We start from the raw sequence: 26,296 nt of genomic DNA on the forward strand, positions 1-26,296 counted from the left end.
AACAATTTTATTTGTTTTAATATCACATCTATGAGCAACAACTTATTTCATAAACACTTTTATGTTTTGGATGTGAAATCAGAAACTTATATATAGCATCTGTATGCAGTGCTTCATTAAATGGGCCAGTGTTTTTATTAAAATTTATTTGTGCTAATTAAATAAACTCAGAATTCATTTTAGGCAGTATAACGATACCATTTATTTTATAGCATATTTTCATAAATATTATAAAATGTGATTTAAGTCCTCTTCTATTAACAAAATTTTAGTACAGCTTTCCTAAGAGCCAACTGCAATAAATTTGAATTTATTTTGCTGCCTGACTTCCGGAAAGCGAAACACGGTAGTGTTTAGATTCACATATCGCTGAATATGAATTTAATTTTTTGTTAAGTATACCTATATTTTTGTTTGAAAGTTCTCTTGAAGGACTTTAAATTTTGCAGCACAGTTTCTAAAAATATATGGAGAATGAGCCTGTTAATATGGTGAAAGATACTTTGTAAGATTTTTGTTGGATGATGGAGAACAGTTTTTCCTGGTGTGCGTATTTAGGGAAGTAAATACAGACAATGAAAACACACAGACCAGCTGGCAAGGAAAAGGCCAGTGTCTGCGCTGTTGGAAGATACTCGGCACATCTCCTGGTCATCTTATTTTAGACTAATGGCAACTCTGCGTTTTTTCTCTTTGGGTCTTTGTTTTCTTTTTGAAAAGTTAACTGAACTGACTGCTGCGGAATGATGAGAAACAATCCCCGTAAAATGTTGATTCTTTTAAGGTGCTCGCATATGGCTGTTCATTGGTTTCATGCTGGCCTTCGGTTCTCTGATTGCGTCCATGTGGATTCTCTTTGGTGGTTACGTTGCTAAAGGTAAGAGAGAGCACAGTTCGTATGTCACTGCGATGGAATGCTGAAATTGAGCATTAAAGCTGGTAATTTTAGAATAAAGCGTTTTTCATGCAGTTGGGCCAGCTACTAGCAATGCATTTGTGCCTGAGAACTCCCCTCTCTCTACCAGTGTTTTATTTTGTTCGGTATGCTTTTAGTATCCCGCTCTTCTGTGTTTTTTCTTCTAATCTAGAGCCTGGAAGGAATGGGACACAGCTCCAAACCTTGCTCTTCTTTGGCTTCCAAAAACCTCAAAAGCAGAATATATATGTTCTCCAGCTATTTGGCAGGCTTTGACTTGCTGAGTAATATCCATGGAAAGCTCTAATATCCTAGAATTGGAATTAATTGAGCTAATAAGCCTTCCTGATCATGATATGATCTCCTTTTAGAAAGAAAAATGAGTTAACATTTAATGTGCATCTGCCGTATGAGGCCCACTTAAGACAAGCTCAGGAAAAGGCCTGCCTTTAGACTCTTGGCTGAAGTTTCACCTGAGGGACACCAGGAAAATAGGAAAAACCACTTACTGTTCCAAGTGAAATTGACTATGCTTAGCAGAGTAAAACTACAACATTAATGATTTATAAAAACGGGACCAGCAAAGATCTGATATAGCTCATATTTAACCCTTTACTTCTTTGAATAAAATGTGATTCCATTAAAATTAAAATGAGTTTCCTGAACTTTTATTAGAATCATTTAAGTTTTATTGTTAGGAATGATAGGCATTTAAAAATATTTGTATTTTTTTCTGCCCTGGTTGGTGTGGCTCAGTGGATTGAGTGCCGGCCTGTGAATCAAAAGGTAGCAGGTTCTGTTCCCAGTCAGGGCACGTGCCTGGGTTGTGGGCCAGGTCCCCAGTTGGGGGCATGTAGGAGGCAACTGATGAATGTATCTCTCACACATCAATGTTTCTGGCCTTCTCTTTTTCCCTCCCTTCCACCTCTCTAAAAATAAAGTCTTTAAAAAATATATCTTCTATAAAAATTTATATTTTTATTTACTTTTTTGAGAATTTTTTCAAGGGTGCATTTGAGCCAAATTGAAGGCATGCCAGGAAGCAAGATCTCAAGTGCTCCCTGTATAATTTATTATTAAAACCACGTTGCCAAAAATGTAGAATAGAAAGAACTGAAAAAAAAAAAACCCAACAACTGTAATAATCTTACTGCTCTTAAGTATTTTGGCATGTTTTCTTTGGTCTCTTCTGTTTTTTATGTACTTATAATTGTAGTATAAATAAAATTTGGAGTCCTGCTTTTATAAATAAAATTTTGGAGCCCTACTTATGTTAAGTAGAGAACTACTTGACATAATATGGTAAGTAGTTCTTTTGTTGCAACAAAAAAATCTTTGCTACCATCATATCTTAAAAAGAAAGAAATTACTTTCTCTTTCATTTCAGTTACATACTTGTTCATTGTAGAAAACTGAGACCATAAAAGAGCTCAGAGATGAATATACAATTACTGATCATTTTTCTTACTGAGATACAACAACTGCTACAGAGTTCCTTTTTGTAGGGAAATGTTTACCTCATAGAATTTTAAGATTTTTTTCAAAAGGCTTTTGGAGCCAGGTTATGCTTGGAGAATCATTAGTAACATCTGTAATTTATCAAGTCCCCTTTCTTCAGGGTCTCTATGAGCCATTCTAGTGATAATAGTTATTTAATGTAGAAGAATGTGGTCTTGTCGTGAAGACCTACACAAAGGAGCTGTTCCGGTAAAAACCAGAATAATTAAAAAATGTTCTGAGGACAAGTTGACAGTTCATCTCTTCATCATGCTTAGATTCATCAGTTAGTGAGCAATTATTGACAGCCAGTTGTGGAAATGTGTGAGAATTTTAACTTCAGGATTAAATCGGAACAGAATGTTCCTCTGGCAGCCTTGCCCGTCTCAGCCACTCTGTCCCCCCAGAAGTGCACCCCAGAGCCCTGGGGGTCATGGCCTGTCGGAGCCGATCCCTTGCGCCCCACTCCGCAGCAATCCAGCAGCAAAGCCTGTTCTGATGGACCTCACATTGGACCCCGTTATACCTTCCCCCTTGCTTGCACCCTGGTTCGGTGTGTGACAGTCCCCGGCCTGACTTCCCGAAACAGACTGTGCACAGGCTTCTGCTCCTCCCCGTGGCCCCTTAGTCTACTCTCAGCACCGCAGCCAGAGGGACCCTGTTAAAATGTGTCAGCTCCCGTCACCTTTCCCTCCAGCGGCCTCTCACCTCACCTGGTAAAAATCCCAGCCCTTGCCTGCCCTGACTGCACGCCCTGCAGACCCCTCACCCAGCGTGCCCCTCGTGTTTCTCCTCTGCCTCTTGCTTCCTCTCTGTTGCCCACTTGACCATCCCTGCCGCACCCCTGTGGCCCCTGCCCGCACTTCCTCCCTGTCCATGTGTCAGGGTCGCCTCACGAAGTCTTTTGGCCACCTGTATGAAATCATTCTCTGTGCCATCATTTGCTGCACTTCCTGTATCTTTTTTCTCCTTGTTTATTCTCTCTCGTCTAGCTCCATGAAGGCAAAGACATTTGCCTGTTTTGTTTTCAGCTGTGTCCTCAGCACGTTAAACAAACAGTGCTGAACCCAGTGTGCACTCAGGAGGTACTTGCTAAATGAGTGAAGGGGTCTGGCAATTACTAAGTCCGTACTAGACACTGTCACAGGCATCAGGTCATTTAATAGACCAGCTGCGGTCACCAGTAATGTCATTATATTAGAACTGATGTTCAACACAGTATCAGAAACTACATGTTTTGAGATGATAAGCCTCTAATTTTTTTTTTAACAGAAAAAGCCATAGTGTACCCTGGAATTGCTGTATTTTTCCAAAATGCCTTCATCTTTTTTGGGTAAGTTTGTTTTGCATTTTTCATCCTATCTTTCTTTTAAATTCTTTTTTCTACTAGTTTCTTTTATGTCATTTATGTATTTAGTTGCTTTATTTACCCTCATCTAGTGCCCCTCTCCCATGTTATTGTCGTAAAATATGAAGCATGAGAAAGATATTTTTAATATGTGGATTAGTTTGCTGCCAACCTTGGAAACATACATTGGTTTTTAAAGTTGCCACCGCCGCCCTGGCCGGGTAGTTCGGTTGGTCAGAGCATCGCCCTGATCTGCCGGGGGTGCAGGCTCAGTCCTGGGTCTGGGCATGTGCAAGGATACAAATAGATGTTTCTTTCTTTTTCGCCACCCCTCCGTTCCTTCTCTCTCCCTCCCTCTCCCTTCTTCTCTCTAAAATCATTGCTTAAAAATAAATTTAAAAGGGAAATAAATTGAAGAGAGATCTGCTCAAGAACCAGGAGTTCTTTACAAAAATGAAATGGCCGCCACCTCCCCTTAATGAAGGACTGTGGTTTGTGTAGGGTTAGTTACGTAACACGGACAGTGTTCGTTTTAAATCTGTATTTCTAGCAGGTGCTTTGAATGAAAAAGCTGATTCAACACCATTTCTCCTGAAAACTTTGTTTCTGGATGCATTTTATAGTTCTTTCTGTCCTTGGTGTCGTTAGAATTTGTACGTGATTTCTGAGGTGTAGTGGAAAAGCCCTAACACGTTTTCATCCTTCTGATGAATGACAAAAGATTAATAAAACCCCTAAAAACCTTAATACTTCTGTTAATAATCTTCTCTGATGTTTATTCTTTCCTGGACGCTTAGGGCCCGCTTTCTCCTCTGTCCTTAGCCTTCTACCTGCTCACACCCAAAAAGACAAAAAACAAAAACAAAAACCCCAAACTTTTGTCCTGTGCATCAGGAGGTTTTTCTTTGTTTTGTTTTAAGATTTTATTTATTTATTTTTTGAGAGCAGGGAAGGGAGGGAGGGAGACATCGGTCGGAACCTGCAGCCCAGGCCTGCACCCTGGCCCAGGGTCAGACCGGTGACCTTTCACTTTGCATCAGGAGTCCCTGACTCCACTCCGTGGCTAGGTTGCTGACGGTGGGGGGCCACCAGCCAGCTCCACGCGCCAGACAGCGGTGTTTTGGGGGAGAGATTTTCAAAAAAAGTCCCTAATCCAAAGCAGTTTTCAAAATTGCTGTATTCTAGGACAGCCTGTTTGAGGACTTTTCTTTCCCTCTCCTTTGCCACCCCCAAAAGGAAACAGAAGCCCCGTGTCCCCTTGAACCATGCATGAAATGTTGATTCATAGTTGCTCTTCAGTAGTAGTCAGCTGTTGGTATTCACACTTACTCCATTTCACCATCAAACATTTTCAATTTTATAAAATCAGTTTGGGAATAAGAAAAATGTGCACTTATATGGTACAAGATATACAGCCTCTTGGGTCATACCTTGTGTCCTAAAACTAGTGGGGAAACTTCAAAAGAATTAAAAAATACATATTTAAGCCATTGATTTTATGCAGAAAATAATAATGACCAAAGTTTATCGAGCAATTATGTGCAAGGCACCATTGTTAGTGCTTTGCATAGAAGCTCTCAGTTAATCCCTATGACAACTCTGAAGGTGGCTCTCCTATTATCCCCATTCTCTATGTCGGCAAGCAGTCACAGAGAGGTTAGGCAGCTGGTGTGAGATCATCATAAGGTTAAATTTGCATTGACTCTAGGGTCCAGACTCTAGCAACTATGATGTTGAAATTTGAAATTTGGGATGAATTCACTTGACATTTTCTCCCTTTTCTGGGCCTCCAGCCAGTTGTTTAGTATTAGTTCTGTTACCTTCCTTTTTATTTATTTATTTTTTAAATAATGCAACATTGTACTTGAAAAATACAATATGGGTAAACCTTACCTCCTAACTTATGAAATAAAGTTTGGGTGAGTTTATTATTTTGTAGGGTGATGTAGCTTGTGTTTATGAGAGGGACAGTGTTGATATTTAGGCTTTTCTTCTCCATTCAAGCTGCTTTGTTGAGGTTTGAGAATTTTAAAGCTGACTTGAGAGAGAGAGAGAGAAACATCAGTTTGTTGTTCCACTTATTTATGTATTCATTGGTTGCTTCATGGATGTGCCCTGACTGGGGATCAAACCTGCAACCTTGGCGTAGTAGGACAACACTCTAACCAACAGATCTAACCTGCCAGGACCAGGTGTGAGCCCCTTCAAAGATGGCCCCGGCCTCCTGAGCTCACCACACCAGTATCTGCACAGGGTTGGGCATGGTCAGGGTAATAACCCAGTGCCCTGCAGCTTCAGGCGAAGGAAGGCAGAGTAACAGGGCCAGAGGCAGGAGTAAGAACGGCTTCAGGATGGGGTGATGGGGAGGGGAGTTACTGAGAAGCAGCCGCAGAGAGACCGACAGCGGCCTTCTTTATTTTAATCATTATTTACTCTGGCAGAGATAAAGGGTAAGTGCCACTTTGAGATGCTTTTGGCAGAGAAGTTACTCTGTCACAGCAGGGAGGAACAAAGGATTGAGGAGGAGGATTTGCGGGAAATTTTAATCTCTTCCAATGAGGGAAGAAACACAGAAGTTCATTTAGTAATTAACACATTTCACAAACCTTAGAACCTAATCACTGATTTCAGATTAGTTATAATTAACTTATATGCAACAAGTTTGGTTAATTTCTCATTTGTTACCATTATACTTATTAGATCTTAATACTATAAGGAAATCATAATTCAGTGCAACCAGCGGACACCGTCTGACAGTGCAGGAAGGACTGGCGCTTGCCCAGGAAGCTTCAACACCGTTTACGTCTGTTGACTCGTGTTCACCGCGTCTCTTTAAACAGTCTGGAGAGTAGAGCCCCCCAGTAACCAGTTCTGGGTTGGGGGGGCGTGTTTGTTTTGCAGCAGTAGGTCTCATACTAACTGGTAGAGCAGAGATCAAATTACCTTTTCAGGTGTAAATCCTTTATAAGTAGAAATTAATGTACTTCCAAGAGAGACTATGGCTGACTTGCCGGTTCCATTTTTGTTCTGTCAAAAGCAAGCAGTGTTTGCCTTTACGAAGGCCTGTGAAACCTGTTTTAAATGCACGGTTGTGGCTGGGGACTGAACTGGGAGTGTACGCTGGTGGTTGGAGAACAGAAGAGAAAACGGAGTGAAAACCAGCACGTGCCCCTGAACCCTCTGCTCTGTCTTCAGTGTCCCAGTCGCACCACTTCCCAGGCCGCACCACTTCCCACGGCCGAGCCCGGTTGAGTCTGCCCCTGAGTCATCCCTAACCCGTCCTCCTTCTGTCCGTGTCCATTGTTTACCTTCAGCTGCCATCACCCCTTCCTCAGCGGTTCCCTTCCCTCGGATCTAGTTCTTGTTGTTGTCGTTAATTTTTCTTCTGAAACACAGCTCTCACCCTGTCAGTTTCCGTATTAAAATGGTCACAACTCAGAGCTGTCTACGGAAGAGAGCAGCAGCACCGGTGGTTGCCCAGCTGGCTCCTGCCCCAGGGCTGTTTTATTGCGCCTTACAGCACTTTTTCTTTTACTGAGCTGATATTTAAAATGTAAAAATCGAGAGATTTTACATAAAAATCTGAATTTTTGGTTTTTCTTGAAAAACTGGAAGATCTGGCAGCCCTGGGCCCCACACCAGAAGCAATCCACTGGAGCCGAATAGTTGTTCCTTTTACATGGGGGTGCATCTCCGCACAGCCCCACCTCACTCACTGCCTGGGGCTGATTACTGCTTGCCCCCTTTAGTAGGACATAGAAGCGGGCTCCTGCTTGCTTGCTTTCGTTTTCTTTTTAGAGAGGGGAAGGGAAGGAGAAAGAGAAGGAGAGAAACATCAGTGTGTGGTTGTCTCCAAAGCGCCCCCTACTGGGGGCCTGGCCCACAACTCAGGCATGCGCCCTGACTGGGAATTGAACCAGTGGCCCTTCGGTTTGCGGGCTCACACTCGATCCACTGAGCCACACCAGCTAGGACTGGCGCCTGTCTTCTTGGCTCATTTAAGGCACCGAAGGCCCCTGTAGGCAATTTTCCACACTGGTCAGTTGGTTTACCAGATCCTGGCCATCTCATTCCATATCCTGGTTGTGTCTTAAACTACAGTCTAGCCGTATTGGATTCCTGCTACACCTCAGATGTATGTGAATATCTTCTTATGCATATAATTGCGATCCTGCCCCTCTTAAATCAAAAGCTCGAAGACAACTATAGATATATCTCCACCTAAACCCTGGACTGGAAGTCCTGTGAGGGCCTGTTCCTGACACGTTGATCTCCTGGGCTTTTCCTGAGGCCCCGTGGTCTGTTATTCCACTTTGCCTTTTGATGTACCGTTTCCGGCTCCTGAAACATCTTCACCTCTCCACTGGTTCCGGTACACACCGGCGTCCCGTTTGAATTTCCGCTTAGCCAGAGCTTGTCTCCTATCACCACCTCTGTACATCCTTTTCTGAAACCTTCAGGCAGGATGAATTCTCTGTGTTTCTGTGCTCCCTTAACATTTGGTATATATACCTCCTTTACCCCCCCAATACTTAACCACATGGTGTCGTCAAGAATGTGAGCAGCTCAGGGCAGGGACTGTATCTTATTCTTACCTTGACTGCCCTAGCACCGTGATGCTCAGAAAAGGTTTGTTGAATGAATTTGATAAAAGTCAGACGTATAATGGTTACATACTAAAAGCACTGATTAACTTTTTAAGGGTGACATATGTCCCCCATACTCCCAGGTAAGGATGTGGGGAGGCTGGTGATAAGGAGCGCAGCTGGGCACAAGGGGAGAATTTACTGCCTCAGAGTGATCAGTTTCTGTTCGAATACGGCCCCTGGTTGTTTTCATACAACTCATCGCTTCCTCCTAGTTGCTCGTTTCCCACGCGTCCAAATCTCACATGTCTTTCTCCAAACTCAGCCAGTCCTGTGATGTTTCTCGTTTTGTTCACAGAGGGCTGGTTTTTAAGTTCGGCCGCACCGAAGACCTGTGGCAGTGAAGGCACCCGGTTACTACTGCTGCACAGCGGCCCTGCATGGTGTTTTTCTTCTTGTTTTTGTTTTTTTTTTTTTACTACCAATTTTTGTAATGCCATTTCCTAAACTTATTTCTGAGTGTAGTCTCGGCTTCAATTTGTGTGATACTAAAATCATGAGAGATCCCTATTTAAATAACAACAAAAATCTATTGTGGTATGCATTTGAGTAACTTATAAAATGTTGAAAAATATTTCACACGAGTAATTTTTATTGTTTTATCATGGTATAATTTGTAAAAATAAAAATAAATTACAAAAGAAATTGTGGATGTACCTTATGAGTATTCGTCATATCCAGGGTCCAGAAATGCCCCGAAGATACGTGTTTGTTTAAATGCGGGCTCTTCTGTGTCAAATACTAAGTGAAATACATTTTCTTGTTTTTAAAAACTATTCAGTGGCCAGGAGTCTATTTTTTCATTGTTTATGCTATTATAGATGTCAGTGGTCAGAATTCCTTCTCACCGTACTTTGTTTCAGTTGTGCCAAAAATTCTGAAAACATTTCAGTGTAAGTAGCTGTTAAGGTCTCCCAGGGGGTGAGTGAGCGTGTCGGGACAGAACAGCTCCTGATCCAGCCACCAGGCTCCTCAGAAGTGTCCCTTGTGTGCCACTGACCTGGCGAGGGCGGGGGAGGTGGTAATGACTCGGCTGTGGCACATGGTGCTGGCGGGGACACGCAGTCACTCCGCATCTACCACTGATGGAAAGAAGAAAAGCGTAAGGCCTTGACACTGTACTCAGGTGACGAATTTTGTTGGTTTGATAATGAGTTGGATCCCATGTTTCATTGTGTCTCTGAACCGAACCACCACTAAGCTCAAAACAGACCAGCCAGGTCAGTTATATTTATCAACAGTAAGTACTGGGAATTCTCGTAGTGCGCTCCTCTTTGGAACTCTGTCACCCCCCAGGCTCCCCACCTCGGCACACGGGGTTCTTTGTTTTAAGGAACTAGCTAACTAGGGGATATGTGTTCTTCAGACCTACAGCTTGAAATGTTTTCTTTCATAAAACTTACTACAATTAGCCCTTCATTAAACACAAAATGTCTCTCACATGACTTAATCTCTCTTCCACGCCAACCATAGTTATCTCCCTGTTTGCAGTAAGCTTCGGATACGGCCTGGTCATCTGGGCGCTACTGGAAGAGGTGCGGTTGCTGTCATCCCACAGACATCGGTCACGGGGAGTTTTTAGATCCATAGGATGTGAGAATTGGAGGGGGTCTTAGAGGCTGAAGGCCACGTTCTCTTTTTACAGATGAGAGACCACGGACATTCAAATGATTTCCTTAAGGTCATGGAACTAGTTGAAATGATTTCCTGAAGGTCATGCACTAGTGTTTTAACGTTGATGCGGTATACCTCCACAACTGACCACAGCATCCTTCCCCACAGTTAAATTCCGCTTGTGCTCAGGGAATAAGAGCTACCTTGAAATTGCTGAAATAAAAGCATGACATCTGCATGATTAAATATAAACGAGTTCTTAATTTTGCCCTGGCTGGTGTGGCTCAGTGGATTGGGTGCTGGCATGTGAACCGAAGGGTGGCCGGTTCAATTCCCAGTCAGGGCACGTGGCTGGGTTGCGTGCCAGGTCCCCAGCAGAGGGCACACAAGAGACAACCACACATTGATGTTCTCTCCCTCCCTTCCCCTCTGTCTAAATAAATAACAAAACCTTAAAAAAATAGTTCTTAATTTCCCTGCTTTTTATCTGCTCTGCTGGTTGTAGACAGGAGTTAACTGGGTAGGATACTTTATTAAGCATGAAAAAAAAATCTAAGAATTGTGAAAATTTAACCAAAATTTTAATTTTACGTTGCTTGCACCCAAGGAAATACTGGTAGCATCATTTTTAATGAAACCAAACATTCACTTAAAACTTATGAAATTACCACTTAGACAAGTTCTTAGTCCTTTATTTTAAATACCAAATCTGTCTCTGACCTTATTTTGTTATACACGAGGGGACCGCAGTAACGAGTGTGTGTCAGACACACACACATGCACAAATATGGGCAACAGTAGAAGGAAGCTGTTGTGTTTTGGAACAGGCCTTGTTTTTCTTGGATACTTTTGCTTAAAATCCAACAGCCAAATGAGGAAACTGTAAAAGCAAAGCAAACATTTTATTACAGATGAACCCTCTACTCTTAAAATGTGTACACATGTTGATTCTGGCTTGATCTTCTGAAATTTACATTGACACACATGTCTCATAAAATCAACTGGAAGAGCTCCTAGACAGACCTCATTTTGTATAGCTCTTCACATGGAGCATTGCTAAACAGTCATCTGGCTTTATTTGAACACCTCTGGTGACGATGGACTCACTACCATTTAAAGGAGTCACTGCATTTCCCAGACAGTTCAAACTGCTCGTTTACACCCCAACACCCACTGGGCCTCGGTACATTCTTTGGAAAAGCATGGAAAAAATATTTTTTTCTTCTGCATGACAGCTTTCTAAGTGTATGAAGATTGCTCTTAGGTCTCCTTTGAGTCTTCTGCAAGCTGAATAGATCCTGAATCCTTCAATTATGCCATATTACAACATCCCCGCTCATGAGGTTGTTCGGATCACGGAATTCTAGAACTGGACCTCAGAGTAGCAAACATGTGTGGGGTGTTTCCTACGGATCAGTGTGCTTACACTTCACACACATTTCTCTCCTTTAAATCCTTACCCCAACCTAGTGAGACATCACTATTATCGCCTCCAGTTGAGAGATGGGGAGACAGGCGCTCTGAGAGATCACAAAGCTAGAGGTGGCGGCACCCAGATCTGTCTGAATCCAGCATGTGGACTTTGATCTCACTGTACAAATGAGGAAACAGAGCCCCAGAGAAGTAAAGCGCTTTGCCTGTGGGCACCAGCCTACCAGGGGTGAGCTAGGTCTAGAATTCGGGTCTGCCTTCCCAAACAATGCTCCGTGCACTGGGCCTCTCCGAGAGGCCGAGAGTCACTGGCAGGCTCCTCCTCTGTCTTCCCGCTCTGCCTGAACAGTGAGCTCTCCTTGTGGCTGAGCGAGCATATGCTGGGCCCTTCCTGTGTGTGGAACGTTTCTGTTCAGTCAGGAGCAGGGGTGATACCAGGGCGACCAGCCTCGGTTTTGAGAATTTTGCATAAAACAGCAGGAGGCACTCTTAACACATTTTGTCATGGTTTTGTGCCAGAACAGTGGTGGTGGTTATATTTCTCGGCAATAACATTACTTTAAAAAGAAACTGCAAATACTGATTCAGAAGCCAGCGGAGGGTCTCCGGCACCTGGCAGTCACTTCAGAGTCCCGCTCGTGAGCTTCATCCTACCATTGCACTGAACTCTAGAACATTCATGGTATCGCATAGTTTCCCCCACGGAAACCTGTGGGAGCTCCCAGTTGCCCGAACGGATGCTTCAGGGGGCTCTAGCCATCCTTCCTCCTGCTCTTCGCCCACTCTCTGCTGAGCCAGGTTGCTCTCGCTCTCAACGTTCCCCTCGTAATGCCTTTCGCTTCCTGTCGCTTGGCCAAATCCAACACAACTCTCAGTGTTCCGTTCTCCCTGACCTCCCCAAGCTCATGACCTCCTCCTCCTCTGGTTCTTCAAGCAGCTGCTGCCAGAATCACTCTTCTAGTCCTTAACAGGAAGAGCTGCGCACATGGAAAGAGCCAGTCCTTCCAAGTGGTCAAAGCCGCAGTTTCTCTGTTTATACCCCCACACAAACAACACTCAGAGCAGCAGCTGAGCCACGGTAGTCCTGCGAAAACAGTTTCTCTCTTCAGAAAGGTTCGCTGTGGAGTTCATTTTCACAAGTGGATATCAGTGGGCCCTCGAGCTCTCGGAAAGCAAGAAATAAAATCCCTGGTTTACTAAACTGAAATAAAGAGTTGAAGGAAGCAACTTATTCTCTTAGTGAAAGCACAGGAAAAACTGTGTTGTGAACTGAATTTTTGTAAAGCAGCACATGGGTTAGGATCATTGCAATCTATAGGAAGACAGAGAATTCATGGATGCAGCTCCTTGAGACCTACAACCCTATTTTACATGGAGCTGTCTCTCCAGCACTCCACACGAGGGCTCTGTCACATTTTAGGTAACTCATCTGATGGAATTAGGGAGTGAACAAGGCCTCTTGCCAGAACCGTCCCAGGTGAGGTGGGTGCCCCATCCCGGCGAGCGCCAGGCGTGGCCCGGACAGCCTGGGACAGGTGCGTCCCTTCTGCCCCCCAGAAGAAGTCTGGTTCTGTAAAATGCAAGAAGGGCATTCAGTAATGTTTGGAGTGTGTTTCTGGATCATTTACAAGAAAAAAATCACTCCTGGATTTATCAGCTTTGGGACTTTTAAATTCTGTCTTCTGTAATGGATACTTGGCTTTTCAAGTGTAAGATGTAAGGGCTAGACTGCTGAATAAATGCTTATACTCGGCTGTAAGAAAGGAAATCAGGAGATGGGGTAGGGGCAGAAATAGTTCTCCAGTAGGTGTCCCCCTCCCTCCACACACGCACTGTGTCCTTGGGGCCAAATGGATACCAGTCCAAATTCCTCCCGTTCCACTTGCTGTCATTCTGGATGAGTTACTCCTGGTCTTTAAGATGGAAACACTCTTGCGCAGGGTTGTTGCAAAGATAAGATCAGAGAATGTTAAAAGCATCTAGCACAAAAATGGAAACAGTAGGCTTGCAAAAAATAATGACAGCTAGTATGCTTACGCATTCCTTCGTGTTTGACTAAACACCTAGTAATAAACTTTCACATTCATATGGGGGTTTGCAATTTACCCAGTGTGTTGTAGTTACAGATGTCATTATCTCCTTTGATCTTCAAACAACCCAGTGAGGGAGGACAAAGATTACTATTCTTACTTTACCAGTGAGAGGGGGTGAGGAACTTGCCTCCTGGATTCCTTGTAGAGCGGTGGCTGGCATCCAGGACCACTCATTTCTGGTACGCCCTCTGTGGCTGCAGGGGCTAGTGTTAGGTGGGGTGCCCCGGGTTTCCTTTACTGGTTCAGCAAAGATGTATCACCACTCAAGTAACTGAGCTGGGTATTTGTCCTGATTGTGGTTATTTGTCCTGATATGTGTCCTGACCCCTGGTTGGTTAGCAGAGTGCTTGGTATTTACATAATAGTTGCTCAATTAATACTTGTGGAACGAATGGGTGGATTAAACCAGTTTTCTGAGTCCTTTCACTAAATCGCCCAGCTTCTCTGCTGGAAGGGTAAGAACACTCGCAGGGCGCTGGAAGAGACTGGCTGCCGGGCCCGACGACTGCAGAGAGCAGCTCGAGCAAGAGGAGGCAGGCCACACACCACGACGTGGATGGCTCTCCGAGTAATGCGGAGCGAAAGAAGCCAGATGAAGAAGAGTATATACCGTGTGGTTCCATCTATATCAGTTTGTAGAAAATGCAAAGTGGTCCATAGAGACGGAAAGCAGGTCAGTGGCTGCCTGGGAGTGGGATGGGGTGGGGTGGGAAGGGAGTAGCTCCAAAGACGCGAGGGAAAATGTCTGGTGGTGATAAAATATGTTTGTTATCTTGACTGTCTTCATGGTTTTCACGGGTGTAGAATAGATGTCAATGTATCAAGTTGTAGACTTGAAATATGTGTAGTTCATTGCCTTTTATACCTCATGAAACTGTCTGAAGAAGAAGACGAGGGAAGAGACAAGGAAGGAGAGAAGAGGCAGGCTCTCTCTGCAGGTTCTCTCTGTTTTGCCCCCACAGACCCGAAGGCCCAGGCCCACCGTGAAGATGGCTCTCTGTCCCGTCAGAGCTCAGAGTACAGATTGGCCTGGGACTCCGAAGGCCTGCTTCTGGGTCGTGCCTCTGCCACCCGCAAAGTATGATGCTGGGCATCAGCCCGGCCTCTCTTGGCCCCAGCCTGCCATCTGTAACAGGCAGTATAGCTGCTCCCTGCTTGCCCAGCTGACCTCGGCTTCGATTGGGAGATTACCTGGGGTGACGTCAGAGTGCTCTGTGAACTGCGAGTGCAGGTCAAAGAAAGGAGGGCAGTGGGGTGACGTGTCTAGCCCAGTCACAACAACAAATGCTACAATGTAACACAGACACTCTCAGTCCAGGTGACTTGTTTGAGCTCTGTGTCCCTGGCTAAATGACCCCAGACCTCTGTGCTACAAGTTTCCTTGTGTCCACCAGCTGTGATTTGTAAGAGTTGTTCTAGATTCAGTTCTGCTGCTCGATGAGAACTCAGTGAGTCCTGGCTCCACTCTGAGCGTCTGTCAAACAAGGGGATTAGACCCTCTGGTCTCAGCAGTCCTCTGGCTCTTGCGTTCAGGATTCTAGCACCTTCACATCAAACTGTGTGCCCACTCCGATGACTCCAGGTGGAGAGAAGTGTGGCAGGAGTCCGTTCTCTTATGCCTGGCCTTCCACGACTCTGAGGCATCAGGGAAATGGTAGCTTTTACCGCCTCCCTGCCCTCCCCCCACCACGTGCACACCATGGATTTGCTCCTCCCATGTTTTTACTTTACTTCATTTTCACGTGTTTTTACTTTACTCTTGTAAACACCAAATGGACCTGTGGGCCCAGATATCTTTTTAAGTTCATTCACTCAAAAATCTATGACATTAATAGGTGAAAAAATATCTTACCTCCCAGAAAGCCTGGTCATCAAAATATTTAGCCACGTGAGATGCTCTCCATATTCTGACGTTTAAGAGTAAACCTGTGCAAATTCATAAGTAAAGGTTCAACACTGGGGGCACTGCATTTGTTTATCTCAAAATTAATCAAAATACCCTATGTCAACTATGGTGCCTCAACAGAAATCCTGTTTTCTTCCACGACCAGGAGACAGATGCATCGAAGCACTGTTCTTCCTGGACTCGCTTCATTAATTCCATAGACACCTTTTGACAGGAACTGGCAAGAGCAATTATTTCTGAAAGACCGAGGTTGCACTGAGAGGTGTAGGGTAACCATGGATGCGACACGCTCTCCCAGATGGAATAGAGCCGTCCTATCCCACGATGCCCCCACTTACCAGCTTCTCCATTTCAAACGTGAGAACTACCATGGAGAGCCGCTCAAGGTGGGCACCCTTGTAGGTCCAATAAATTCCTGCCAACTGCAGCTTCAGATCCCACTTGTGTAGTTAGGAAAGTAGTTCACGACAGTTTGCTTTGGTGCCTGTAATTTTTGCCTGTCCAGCCTCTGCCCAGAGAGCTTGGCTCTATGGATTCCCCCAGCTGCACAAAATCTGCCGAATTTCCCAGGATGCATGAAAGGACAGATCACCTTTCCCATGAAGCAGGGAAGTGCCGTTCATAGATTTATCGGTGTATTGTTAACGATGATCGGTCCCAGTGTATTCAATGGTAAGACTGGCAAGAGTAGGCACGCACATATCCATATTTTCTTTTTATCGTGCATGCCTTTAGCTGATATTGGCAGGTAAGGTGCAATTACCCAGAATTACTCAGAAATGATCTCTATCGCCTACGTGGATTTTCCAGATAGATGAGGCTTACATATCACTAATGAAAATCCATCTGGATACATAAATCCACAGTGCATTTCTTGCCCTGTGAATCATCACTGAACACATTTAGACTTTTTGAACCATTGCTGGGAACACCAACCAATGAAATTTCTGTAAAATGCAGAGCAGGTGTGTAGCTGTGGAGGGTTATTGGCCTGCTCGTCTGCAGGCCAAGCTTTTTGTGTTCTTGTGTCTGATTTCAAGAATGTCTCTTCCTCTGTGAGGCTGTATGCTCTTACTTCTGACATCCCAGTGTGCCTTACCTCCTGGAACCGACCCGCCTCCAACCTGCTGTTTCCAGTCTTCCTGAACCGGAAACCCAACAACTACGCCTGATGGGACTGTCCCTTCAACAGCAGAGACAGGCCTCCGGCGATGGGGTCTCCTGACCAGTGCAGTGCTTGGCTTTCGTGGGGCAATTTGGGGCCATTTTGGCTGCTTGGGGGCCACGTTCCCCTTTTGTTGTCCCAGTTCTTTTTAATCACCAGTTCCCTCATGCCCAAAGCAACATGCAAGGAAGAAAGCTCATTGGTTTTAACTCTTAAGGGAATAATATAGGTGTCATTTCCACTCTTCTCTTAAGTATAAGGAACTCCCCTGCCCCCAGGTCCTTTATAAGACAGTGTAAGTCAGTGTTACTTGGGTAACAGAGTGACTAACAGTGAATGATGAAAGAACCCAGGTATAGGGTTGCCGGATAAAATACAAGATGCTCAGCTAATTTTGAATTTAAAAAAATGACTACCTTATACTTTCATTTGCTCAATCTGACAGCCCTACCCAGGATAGAATGTGAACTTATGGAGGAAGGCATTTTCGCTTTTTGTTTCCACGATTGTGTGTGTTTTTTTTGTTGTTGTTGTTGTTGTTTTTCTCTTTTGTGTTTTTTTCTTTCTTCATTCATCTGTTCTTAATTAACCACCTCTGCCTCTGTCAAAAGCTCAGGCCAGGTGGTGCATAAGGGTGTTTTAGACAATCTCACTCTCTAAAATTACCCAGGTAGCTCCAAAAAGTACCTTCATATATATTTTAGAGCTGAAAGGAAGCCAAATGATTAGTTACCATAACCTTTTCACTGTACAGGGAAGCTAGCCAAGCCCAGAGAAAGTAAAGTGATTCGATGCCACATGACTCATTAGTATCTGTCCACGCTATTTTGCCTCTTGTTTGGTGTCTACCCTCTGCCGCGCCCCCCCCCCCCCCCCCCCCCCGTTTAGGGAGACAATATAGGAGCGCCTAGTCAAGAAGAGCTGCTCACTTATAGAACGAAAGTCAGCATTTCTGAACAGGATGCATATTTTCACCTGGCATATAAGATTGGCAAATTAGTAACACCTCAAGATTAGCTGCTGTTCTGTCATATTGTAGGAGCAAAAACCGACTTCAGTCCTCTGTTTAACGGTCTCCAGTGGCTTTCTGTCTTTCAGAGTGACCTGGCGCCTTGCTCCCACTCTGTTCTCAACCACTGCCACTCTCCCCCTCCCTCCACACACGTCAGCTACACTGACCTCCTCTGTCGCTCCCCAGACATACAGAGCACGCTCCGGCCTCAGGGCCTTCGCACTTGCTGTTCCTTCTCGTAGACTGCTGTTCTCTAACATGAGCTCGTCGTAGGTCTCCCTCCTTCTCTCCATTCAGGTCTCTGCTTAAAGGTCCACTGACTAGACAGGCCTCCCCTTACCCCCCTTCCAGAGGAGCAGCCCACCCTCACACTGACTCTGGTTCTCTCACCCCGATTTATTTCTCTTCAGAGCACTCATTACCCTCTTATACAGTATGCATTTATTTGTCTGTGTGTTGTCAAATAGAATGTCAGCTCCATGTAATCAGGGAATTGTTTTATTCATTGCTGTGTCCCTAGTGCCTAAGAATAGTGTCTGGCTCATAGTAGATATTGAATAAATATTTGTTGAACCACATACTCTTATGGACATCCTTGGGGAATAAAAGGTAAGCATTTTTGGCATAAGAATTCCCTTGGCCTTCTGTACAAAACTGAGTGAAATCACCAGCCCTGGCCCTAAGGGGCTGCAATGCCACCACAAACTCCTGTTTATAACCTTAGCACAGTCTCTTCCTTTCCCTGGTCCTCAGAGTCCACACCTATTGCAGTGACCTTGAGGACCTTTCCATTTCTAAAATGATGTGATTCTGTGTTTGTTTGTTTGTTTGTTTGTTCATCAAAGTCTGAGCCCTTGTGTCATTTAGCTGGAGCGGAGGAAGTGGGTTTGCAGGGGACGGGATGGGCTTATCCACCTCCAGCCAGGGGGCGGGTGCACGCACAATCCGGGCCCTGTGCCTGGGCCCTGGTGGGAGGGTATGCCCCACTGACCTGTCAGGAGACCAGATGCCAGACCCATGGCCATGTACAAGCCGAGTGTCCCGCTGCTGATGAGCATCTGGTGGAAGCTAGAAATGACAAAGCAAAGATGGTCACATTCAGGTATCAGGCGGCAGATGTCATGGTGACAAAAAGCACTGCTTGCATGAACAGTGACACTGTCAGGAAGGGCCATCAGGAAAATGATATTCTCTTCCTGGTGGTACATTTCCCTGTCACTTTCCTGCAAAGCCATGCTGACATGAAGGAAGGGAGGGGGCAATGCCAAGATCCTATTTGGCTTACTTTCATCCTCAGAGCCCATGGATAATGAACTAGACCAGGAGTTAGAAAAACCAAGTTCAAGTCCCAGTTCTGTCACTAGTTACGTGACCCTGGGAAGGTCACTTAACTGCTTAGAGCCCAGAGTTTCCTCATTAGGCAACTGAAGATCACGTCAAGGAGGGGCGCCGTTCGGTTATCAGACCCATCTTCCCTGCGTGCTCCCCTTGAACATGCCCCACTGTTCGCACTCCTTCAAGGCAAGCCTGGGGCTTCACTTAAAACAAGTGGGCAGCCCTAGGAGGACATTTACATGACCTTGCAGTAGACAGAGATTTCTTACACGGGGCATACAAGAGCTAAACATAAAGAGAATAATGGTAAATTGGACTACTTTAAAATTCACAGCTGTTCACCAAAAGACACCCTTAAGAAAGTGAAAGGTAACCCACAAAGTGGAAGAAGGTATTCACAACACATGTATCTGACCAAGGGTCTATATTCAGAACATATAAAGACTTCCTACAAATCCATAAGAAAAACACAAAGGACGCAATAGAAAAACGGGCAGAAGAACTTGAATAGACATTTCAAAAGAAAAAAACGTTCGAATGCCCTAAAAGCCTATGGAAAGTGCTCCACTTCATCAGTAGGGAAATCATAATCCAAACGGCGAGTTTGATGGTCACATGGCTGACACGTGGAGGAAGGAACCATGGCGTGTGAGAGAACACCTGGGTACAGGGGACTCGCGTGGGCACATCGGCGCCAACCACAGCGGAGAGCTGGTCGTGCCCACTGAAGTGGGTGCGTGAGTGCTGCACGGCCCGGGAATTCTCCTTCTAGGCACACATTCCCTAGAAGAGCTACCCATATGTGCCCCTAAAAAGCATTAGAATGTTCATAGCAGCAATACTAGAATGTCCATAATAGTTCCAAACTAGAAACTACCCAAATGGTCAGCAATAATGGATCAATAAATTGTGCTGTACTCACACAATGGAATGTTGTTTTAACTGTGTTTTCTTGGATTCTACAATTGGTCTACTTGGTGCTCGCTTTTCAATCACAGTTTACATTCAAGGTTACCTTCTATTAGTTTCAGGTGCACAGCACAGTGGTTGGGCAATCACATGCTTTACAAAGTGACTCCCCTGATATCAGAATCTGCACTTCTAACCAGTTCCCAGGGGATGCTGATGCTTTGGGAACCACTGCTCTGGGAGAGCCACAGAGTCACAGAGCTTGGGGTCTGGAAGGACAAGCGGTCCAGACCTTCCGGGTCAGCAGCCCATGAGCAGAATTCGGCGCATGCAATTTTTCTAGAGATTTTGAATCTTTTGCCAGTGCTTTGGGAGAGTACCTAGTACTTTCCTGAATTAACTTATTAAATCCTCTTAACCCCATGGCTCCCGGGCTCAGGCAGCCGCCAACAACCGTGTGCGAGGAGCTAGTGACCTTCACTCACAACTGGGTGACTGAAGCCCAGAGGAGTTAGGTAGCACGCCCCGCTAGTGAGAGGTCAAGACGAGCCTGACTCCCCGGCACACTCCTCACCATGACCTCCACCATCCGAGGTTGAAAACTGGGCTCAACTGGCTTGGGCCTGATTGCCCTGCTCTGTCTGCTTTTGGGGAACCTCAACACTATCTGCCTCTGCCTTGCACCCGGGCTTCCCTCTCGGAAAGAAGTGGCCTGAAGAGGTGGTGACCCCACACAAGGTAGGGGCCAGGCAGAATTTCTGAACAATATTGGCCAACACACAGTGACTGTGGTCTCTGAGTACCTGGCCCCGAATGCATGCCCTCCAGCTAGGGGCTCTGGGCACATTTCTTCCTGAGTTAGGTGGGGGTATGAAGAAGGTGAGGCAAGCAACTCACACGGAAGTCATGATCCAGCTTGTCTCTTGCATCATCAGAACGATGTAGGCGATCCCTCCAAGCAGACCCGGCAGGCCAAACGTGTAGTGCACGCCGCAAGTGTCATGGATGCCCAGTAAGTGGTCAAAACACACCTGGGGGACAAACGTCATTATAAACAGATTTACATGTGAGACTGGCATTTCCTACCCACCCTTTCCACAGATCCTTGGCATCCCAGGGCCACCAAAAGGAGATGGACTTCAGGGATCACCCAAAGAAGCACTTCTCAGATTTGACTGCACGCTCACATCACCTGGGGAGCTGGTTAAACTACAGAGTCAGATTTAGCAGCTTTGGGGCCTGAGATTCTGCATTTCCAGCAAAGCCCCAGGGAATGCCAGTGCTGCTAGCCCACAGACCGCAATCTGAGAAGCAAGAATCCAGCCCAGGCACTACTCACATTTCGGGCTATACTTCTGTGATATGAGGGGGGCTGTCCTGTGCATTGTAGGATGTTTAGCAGCATCCTTGGCCTGTACCCTCCGGATGCCAGTAGCACCCCCAGACTAGTGTGTCAACCAAGAATGTCTCCAGGTAATGTCAGTTGTCCCCAGGAGTAATCGAGGTCTCCTGCTCTAGCCCCAACCTACCTGCCATCCCAAAGACAACACGGCTGAGTAGAATAAAAATCAGAAGAAAAGAATCTGACCATACCTTCGGACTCCCATTCAATGCTCCTCCACCTCACCACTTGGCCTCCCAGATGGCCAGGAGCCAACAGATGTGGGTTCAAATGTGCATTGATCGGGCTAGTTCCTGCCTTAGGCTCCCCACAGTCTTCCAAATACAACTCCAGACCCCTTGACTAGCTCAGGAGATAGATACACCTGAGCGCCTGCCCTCTCTCCAGACTCTGGTCCCACCATGCTCTCAGGTGAACTCAGTGCTTCAGTCATGAGAATGTCTTCCTGTTCCCCGTTTGGGCCACAGGGTCTTCTCACTGTCGAGCCTTTGAACACGCTGTTCCTTCTGCCTGGAGTACATTTCCCCTTTCTGTGTCTGGCTGATGTGAGTTATCTGTCAATGCTCAGCTGAGGCATCCTCTGCTCTGGGGAGAATTTCCTGACCCATCTCAGGTTGGCTTAGATGTGCTCCTGGAGCAGTTATCACTCTGAGTTGTGCTTATTTATCAATTTGTATTCACTACACAATAGCTTGGGAAGTAGGGTAGAGGTTAAAACATATGTGATGAATGAATGCATGCATGAATGAGTGAGTGAGTGAATGAATAAATTAATTATCTTTTTTAAAAACATCTCACCCAAGATCATGCTTATTGATTTTAGAAAGAGGGGAAAGGAGGGAGAGAAGGAGAGGAGCATCAATGCAAGAGAAAAACATCGATCAGTTGCCTCTTGTACTCACCCCAACAGGGGACCGAACCTGCAACGTAAGCATGTGCCCTGACCAGGAATCAAACCTGCAACCTTTTGATTTATGGGACAATGTTCCAACCCATTGAGCCACACTGGCCAGGGCTTGAATCATGTTTGAATCACTCCCCCGGCGATAGAGTCAGGAAACTGAAGCGGAGAAAACAGCGGACTCTGAGCCTGGTGGTAACTTACGCATTTTTTGCTGTGCACGTCCCCACTTTCATTACAGGGCCGCAAAGCCAGAGGAGATAAAAGACATCTGTTCTCAGTGAGATGGAAAGCAGACTGCCCCATCTCTGCTCCAACCAAACCGTCGGTGAGTTCCTCCTGGAGCTGAAACTGCCTCCCTCGATATCCACTTCAACCAAAGGTAGCTTCCTGTGCCGCCGGGAGTGACCCCTCTGCTTCCTACCAAGCCTTCAAACCCATGAAGACTTGTCATTCCTAAATATTTCTCTTAGAAGCGTGTCATAACAAACTGGCTATAATAAAGTGTTTGGAGATCATCCGTGCCTGTCGAATATTGCAGGAAGAAAAATCCATCCACTTAGAAGAGCTCAACAATCAGAAGTGGACATGACCTGGCTCTGGGTCCTGCCCATCTTTCTTCCGGGTGCTGCCCTCCCCGCCCCCCGTTCTCATGGTTCATGGGCAGCAGCCATATATGTACGACATGCCCCACCCCCACCCCAGCCAAAGGTGGGCACATGACCTAAGTTAGACCAATGAGCCCCTTGTTCGAAGAACTTGAAATCTGGGCCAAGAGACACCACCCAGCTGCTTTCTTGAAGAGACAGACTACGTTCTACCCTGTGGAATAGCAGTAGAACAGAAAGGAAGTCTACAGAGAGAATGAAGCAAATATTCAGGTGAAACAAAGAAAGAAGAAGATGAAGGATTCCTTGGGCTCCCCACCATACTCTGCCATCCCTGGTGCCAGCCATTCCCGAGCCCCAGCAGCACCCCAGTCCTTGGGTTTCCTGACATCCCAATGGCCTTGTAACAAACTCTCCCTTCTGTCTAAGCAAGCTTGAATGGGTTCTGTCACTGGCTCCCCAGATCCTAACATATGCACCATCCACCCTGGGTCGGTCCCTCCCCCAAACCTTGAAGCCAAATGGAGAGAGCGCCAGCACCTGTCTAATGCAGCCCATAGTACCATATGGTGGCCCGCCGTGGTTCCAGGGTCCTTCTGGTCTAAGACAAGGCAGATGGTGTTAGTCGCCCAGCTCCTTACCGGCAGGCACTTGGCTCCCCCGATGGAGATCAGCCCAGCCGTAAGCCCCAGCACCATGGCAATCCAAGGCTCTGGAATCTGGTGACCCGGGATACTCATAGCCACACCTCCCGCCAGCACTGCATTGTGGATGTGAGTCTGCAAAGCAACAGCCTGTGGGTGAATGCAGTGAGGCACAGACGGGACAGCACCTTGCCCGAAGCTCTTCATCCAGCTGGTAGTAAGGCAACCCTGTAATGTGCTCCCTGCTCCAGTGGTCCTGAAACCAGCCACTCCCCTCTGCTGAGACTACCTGGCCTGTGTCCACGGCCTTATCTCACCCCACTTCTCGGGCTCAGGGGGCAGGCGCCCTGTTGGGAGGCATTTAGGGAATCGGCTCAAAGGAATCATTCCTTGGCACTCGGCCGCCCTCACACTCATTGGGGGTGGGTGCTTGGGCTTTGCACAGCCCAACACTTCAATGTTCCTCCGGAAGAAGGGGGTTGGGGTCACACCTGCTTAATACAGTTATTGTGAGAACTAAATGAGTTACCACACATGAAACCCTTAACCCAGTGCCTGGCATGGAATGCAAGTTAATGCTCAAGAAATAAAAGCCATAGTTAATCTGTTTTTGTTATATTTATTGGCTACTTGGTGCCTATGCCACTCTGCACGACTGAACCCAACACGCTGGGTCCAGAATCACATCTCTGCTGTGCCCTTCGCCCCTGCAGAACTGGGCCTTGCCCCCTCTCACGCTGCTCACCCCTGCCCCACTCAACTCTGACCGGGTCCAGGAGCCTGGGCCCTCCGACCAGCCTCTGGGCTTCCCCGGCCCGCTGGCCAAACCTGCCTCCCTGGATGGCCCGATGTTATCTGATCCTAGACTCCTTGTCACCACGGAACTCCCTTGTGGGGACACCCACCTCCCCTTAGCACCGTTAACCTGCCATCCACAGCCACATTCTCTCCACTCCAGGCCCCACCGTCTGTCTGGACTTTTCCCTGCCCCCTCTGGCTGGCTGACCCCCAGCCCTGATCATCACAGGAACTTGTTTTCTCTTTCACTCTGCACTCTCACCATCTCCCCCCGACCCCAGAACTCACACGTGGTCTCCCAGCTCCATTGATAGCAGCAGCTAATGTTCGCCCAGCACTTTTTCCATAGAAAGCACTTGACGTACAAAATTCAAGTGGCTTCACCAGGTCCACGTAGCCAGGTTAACATACTTCTTTACTTCTGATTTTTATCATTCCAATCTCAAAATTTCTTGGGGTAAGGGGGAAGTTGACTAATTCTGTTCTAGTTTTTCTCTGCTGACTCTTGCTCATGGGGGCTGGCTTTAGTAACTAGCAGAAACGGGGTTCAAACCCGGGTCTGTGAGGTGTCAACGCTGATGACTAAATCCCCCCCATCCCCCCCACCCCACCCCTGCCAGCAAGCCTTTGATCAGTGCACAGTCTCCCAAGCTCTAGTGCCCATTTTACAACGCAGTGCTCTTCCTCACGCTCCATGGCACAGGACACAAGGCTCCGTCACCAAGCATGCACTTTCCCCAACCACGGGGCCGGTGCTCCGGGGAGCAGGTGTAAACATGTGTGCGGGGCCTAGAAGACCCAAGTGCTGCCCAAGGAGCAGCCCCTCTCCTCACCATGTTGATCTTTCCTCGGGGGTGAGCCAAGGCTGACATGGAGATGGCCATTACTGTGCTGGCTGCAAGAGCGTAGTAGGTGTTCAATATGGCTTTCTTCCTTTCATCTCCTGTTAGCAGGATGGAGTTGAAACTTGGCCAGAACATCCACAAGCAGAGGGTACCTGGGGGGCATAGACGGTCATTGGCCAGAACCAGCATTCCTGCCCCAGAGCCCGAGCCCCTGCGGACTTCAGACAGAGACTCCCGGGGCTGGCAAATCTCAGCTTCGTCACTCTCTCGCTGTGTGACTTTGGGCACGTCATGTTCTTTCTGAAATCTAAAGTCGGTGGGGCCCCGCTAACCTACTTCACAGGCAAGGAGACTAAGGCCCTGAGATTTCAGATCGCCAAACCCCAGGCCTCCTGACCCTGGCCTTGTGATGGCCAAATGCTTATTTCAAAAAATTAACATGCTGCTTTCATTCAGCCCCACGGCCTGACCTTCATTTGCCTGCTGTCAAGCGCACTGGCTGACTTCCTCTAAGCCTCTCCCCAGCGGTCTGAGTTCAGCCTCTTCACTGCAGCTTCTCCAAGCACACCACGGTTGCTCCTCTGTTCCCCTCCCCCATCCTTCCTCCACCTCAGTGTGGGGGAGACCTGGCTTTCGGCTTTCGTCACTCCTCCAATTCCCTCCTTTCAGTTGAGGATGAACAGGTTGGATAAACTTATTTAAATTTAAATGTAGGGAGTGTCTCCTCTCAGTTGGAGAAGGATGAGGAGAGGACCCCAGAGTGGAAGGCCTCAGGCAAAGGTCTGAGTTCATGGACACCACGTGGGGAAACAGGTCATGGTAGACGGGCTTCAGACGCCCCAGGCAGGTTGGTGACCCAGAGAAGTTTTCTGCAGAGCTCTTTGGAGCCACCTGCTCAGTCCGGGTGTGAAACCGCCCACCACCTTGTCCTTACCCAGCATGGCAAACAAACCGGGGCTTACTGCCCTCTGGTGTCTCTCCTCCACTTCCTTGGGCAGAGGTCTTGAGAGGCACCAGGCCACGGTGAGCCCAAAATAGGCCGAGAACACGTGGATGTACATCAGGCTTAAGTGGTCGTTCGACTGCAACAAAACCCAGTGGGAGCAGTGAGTGTCGGTGTCCCCTGCCCTTGGGCAAACCCCGCTGCTCCCCGGAGACAGCTCTGAGCATCGCATAGGAGGTGGGACCTGAAGTCACGAGACTGGTGTTCGGAGTTTATCCAGCCC

At 46.7% G+C, this 26,296-nt stretch overlaps 2 protein-coding genes across 3 annotated transcripts in view; one reads left to right on the forward strand and one right to left on the reverse strand.

Annotated features, from left to right (window-relative positions):
• The window catches only part of TMEM50A (transmembrane protein 50A), a 33,035-nt gene extending 10,561 nt beyond the window's left edge, over positions 1-22,474 (forward strand). Inside the window, exons 5-7 of one of the 2 annotated variants that reach the window (XM_028512320.2) lie at positions 785-877; positions 3,686-3,746; positions 8,706-9,057. In XM_028512320.2, coding sequence (XP_028368121.1) covers positions 785-877; positions 3,686-3,746; positions 8,706-8,751 — 200 coding nt within the window. In that variant the 3' untranslated portion in view covers positions 8,752-9,057. Of the gene's footprint in view, positions 1-784; positions 878-3,685; positions 3,747-8,705; positions 9,058-22,416 lie in introns of those variants that run through there. The other variant, XM_036025534.1, reaches the window with a different exon arrangement.
• Positions 10,698-26,296, reverse strand: part of RHCE (Rh blood group CcEe antigens) — a 33,910-nt gene continuing 18,311 nt past the window's right edge. Inside the window, exons 4-10 of the mRNA XM_028513359.2 lie at positions 26,005-26,152; positions 25,059-25,222; positions 23,425-23,562; positions 20,770-20,903; positions 18,620-18,696; positions 15,398-15,471; positions 10,698-10,901 (exon numbers count right to left, since the gene is read on the reverse strand). Of these exons, the coding sequence (XP_028369160.1) occupies positions 10,875-10,901; positions 15,398-15,471; positions 18,620-18,696; positions 20,770-20,903; positions 23,425-23,562; positions 25,059-25,222; positions 26,005-26,152 (762 nt within the window). The 3' untranslated portion in view covers positions 10,698-10,874. The remainder of the gene's footprint in view (positions 10,902-15,397; positions 15,472-18,619; positions 18,697-20,769; positions 20,904-23,424; positions 23,563-25,058; positions 25,223-26,004; positions 26,153-26,296) is intronic.

Source organism: Phyllostomus discolor, chromosome 5 (genome assembly GCF_004126475.2).
Source record: "Phyllostomus discolor isolate MPI-MPIP mPhyDis1 chromosome 5, mPhyDis1.pri.v3, whole genome shotgun sequence".
Classification (NCBI taxonomy): domain Eukaryota; kingdom Metazoa; phylum Chordata; class Mammalia; order Chiroptera; family Phyllostomidae; genus Phyllostomus; species Phyllostomus discolor.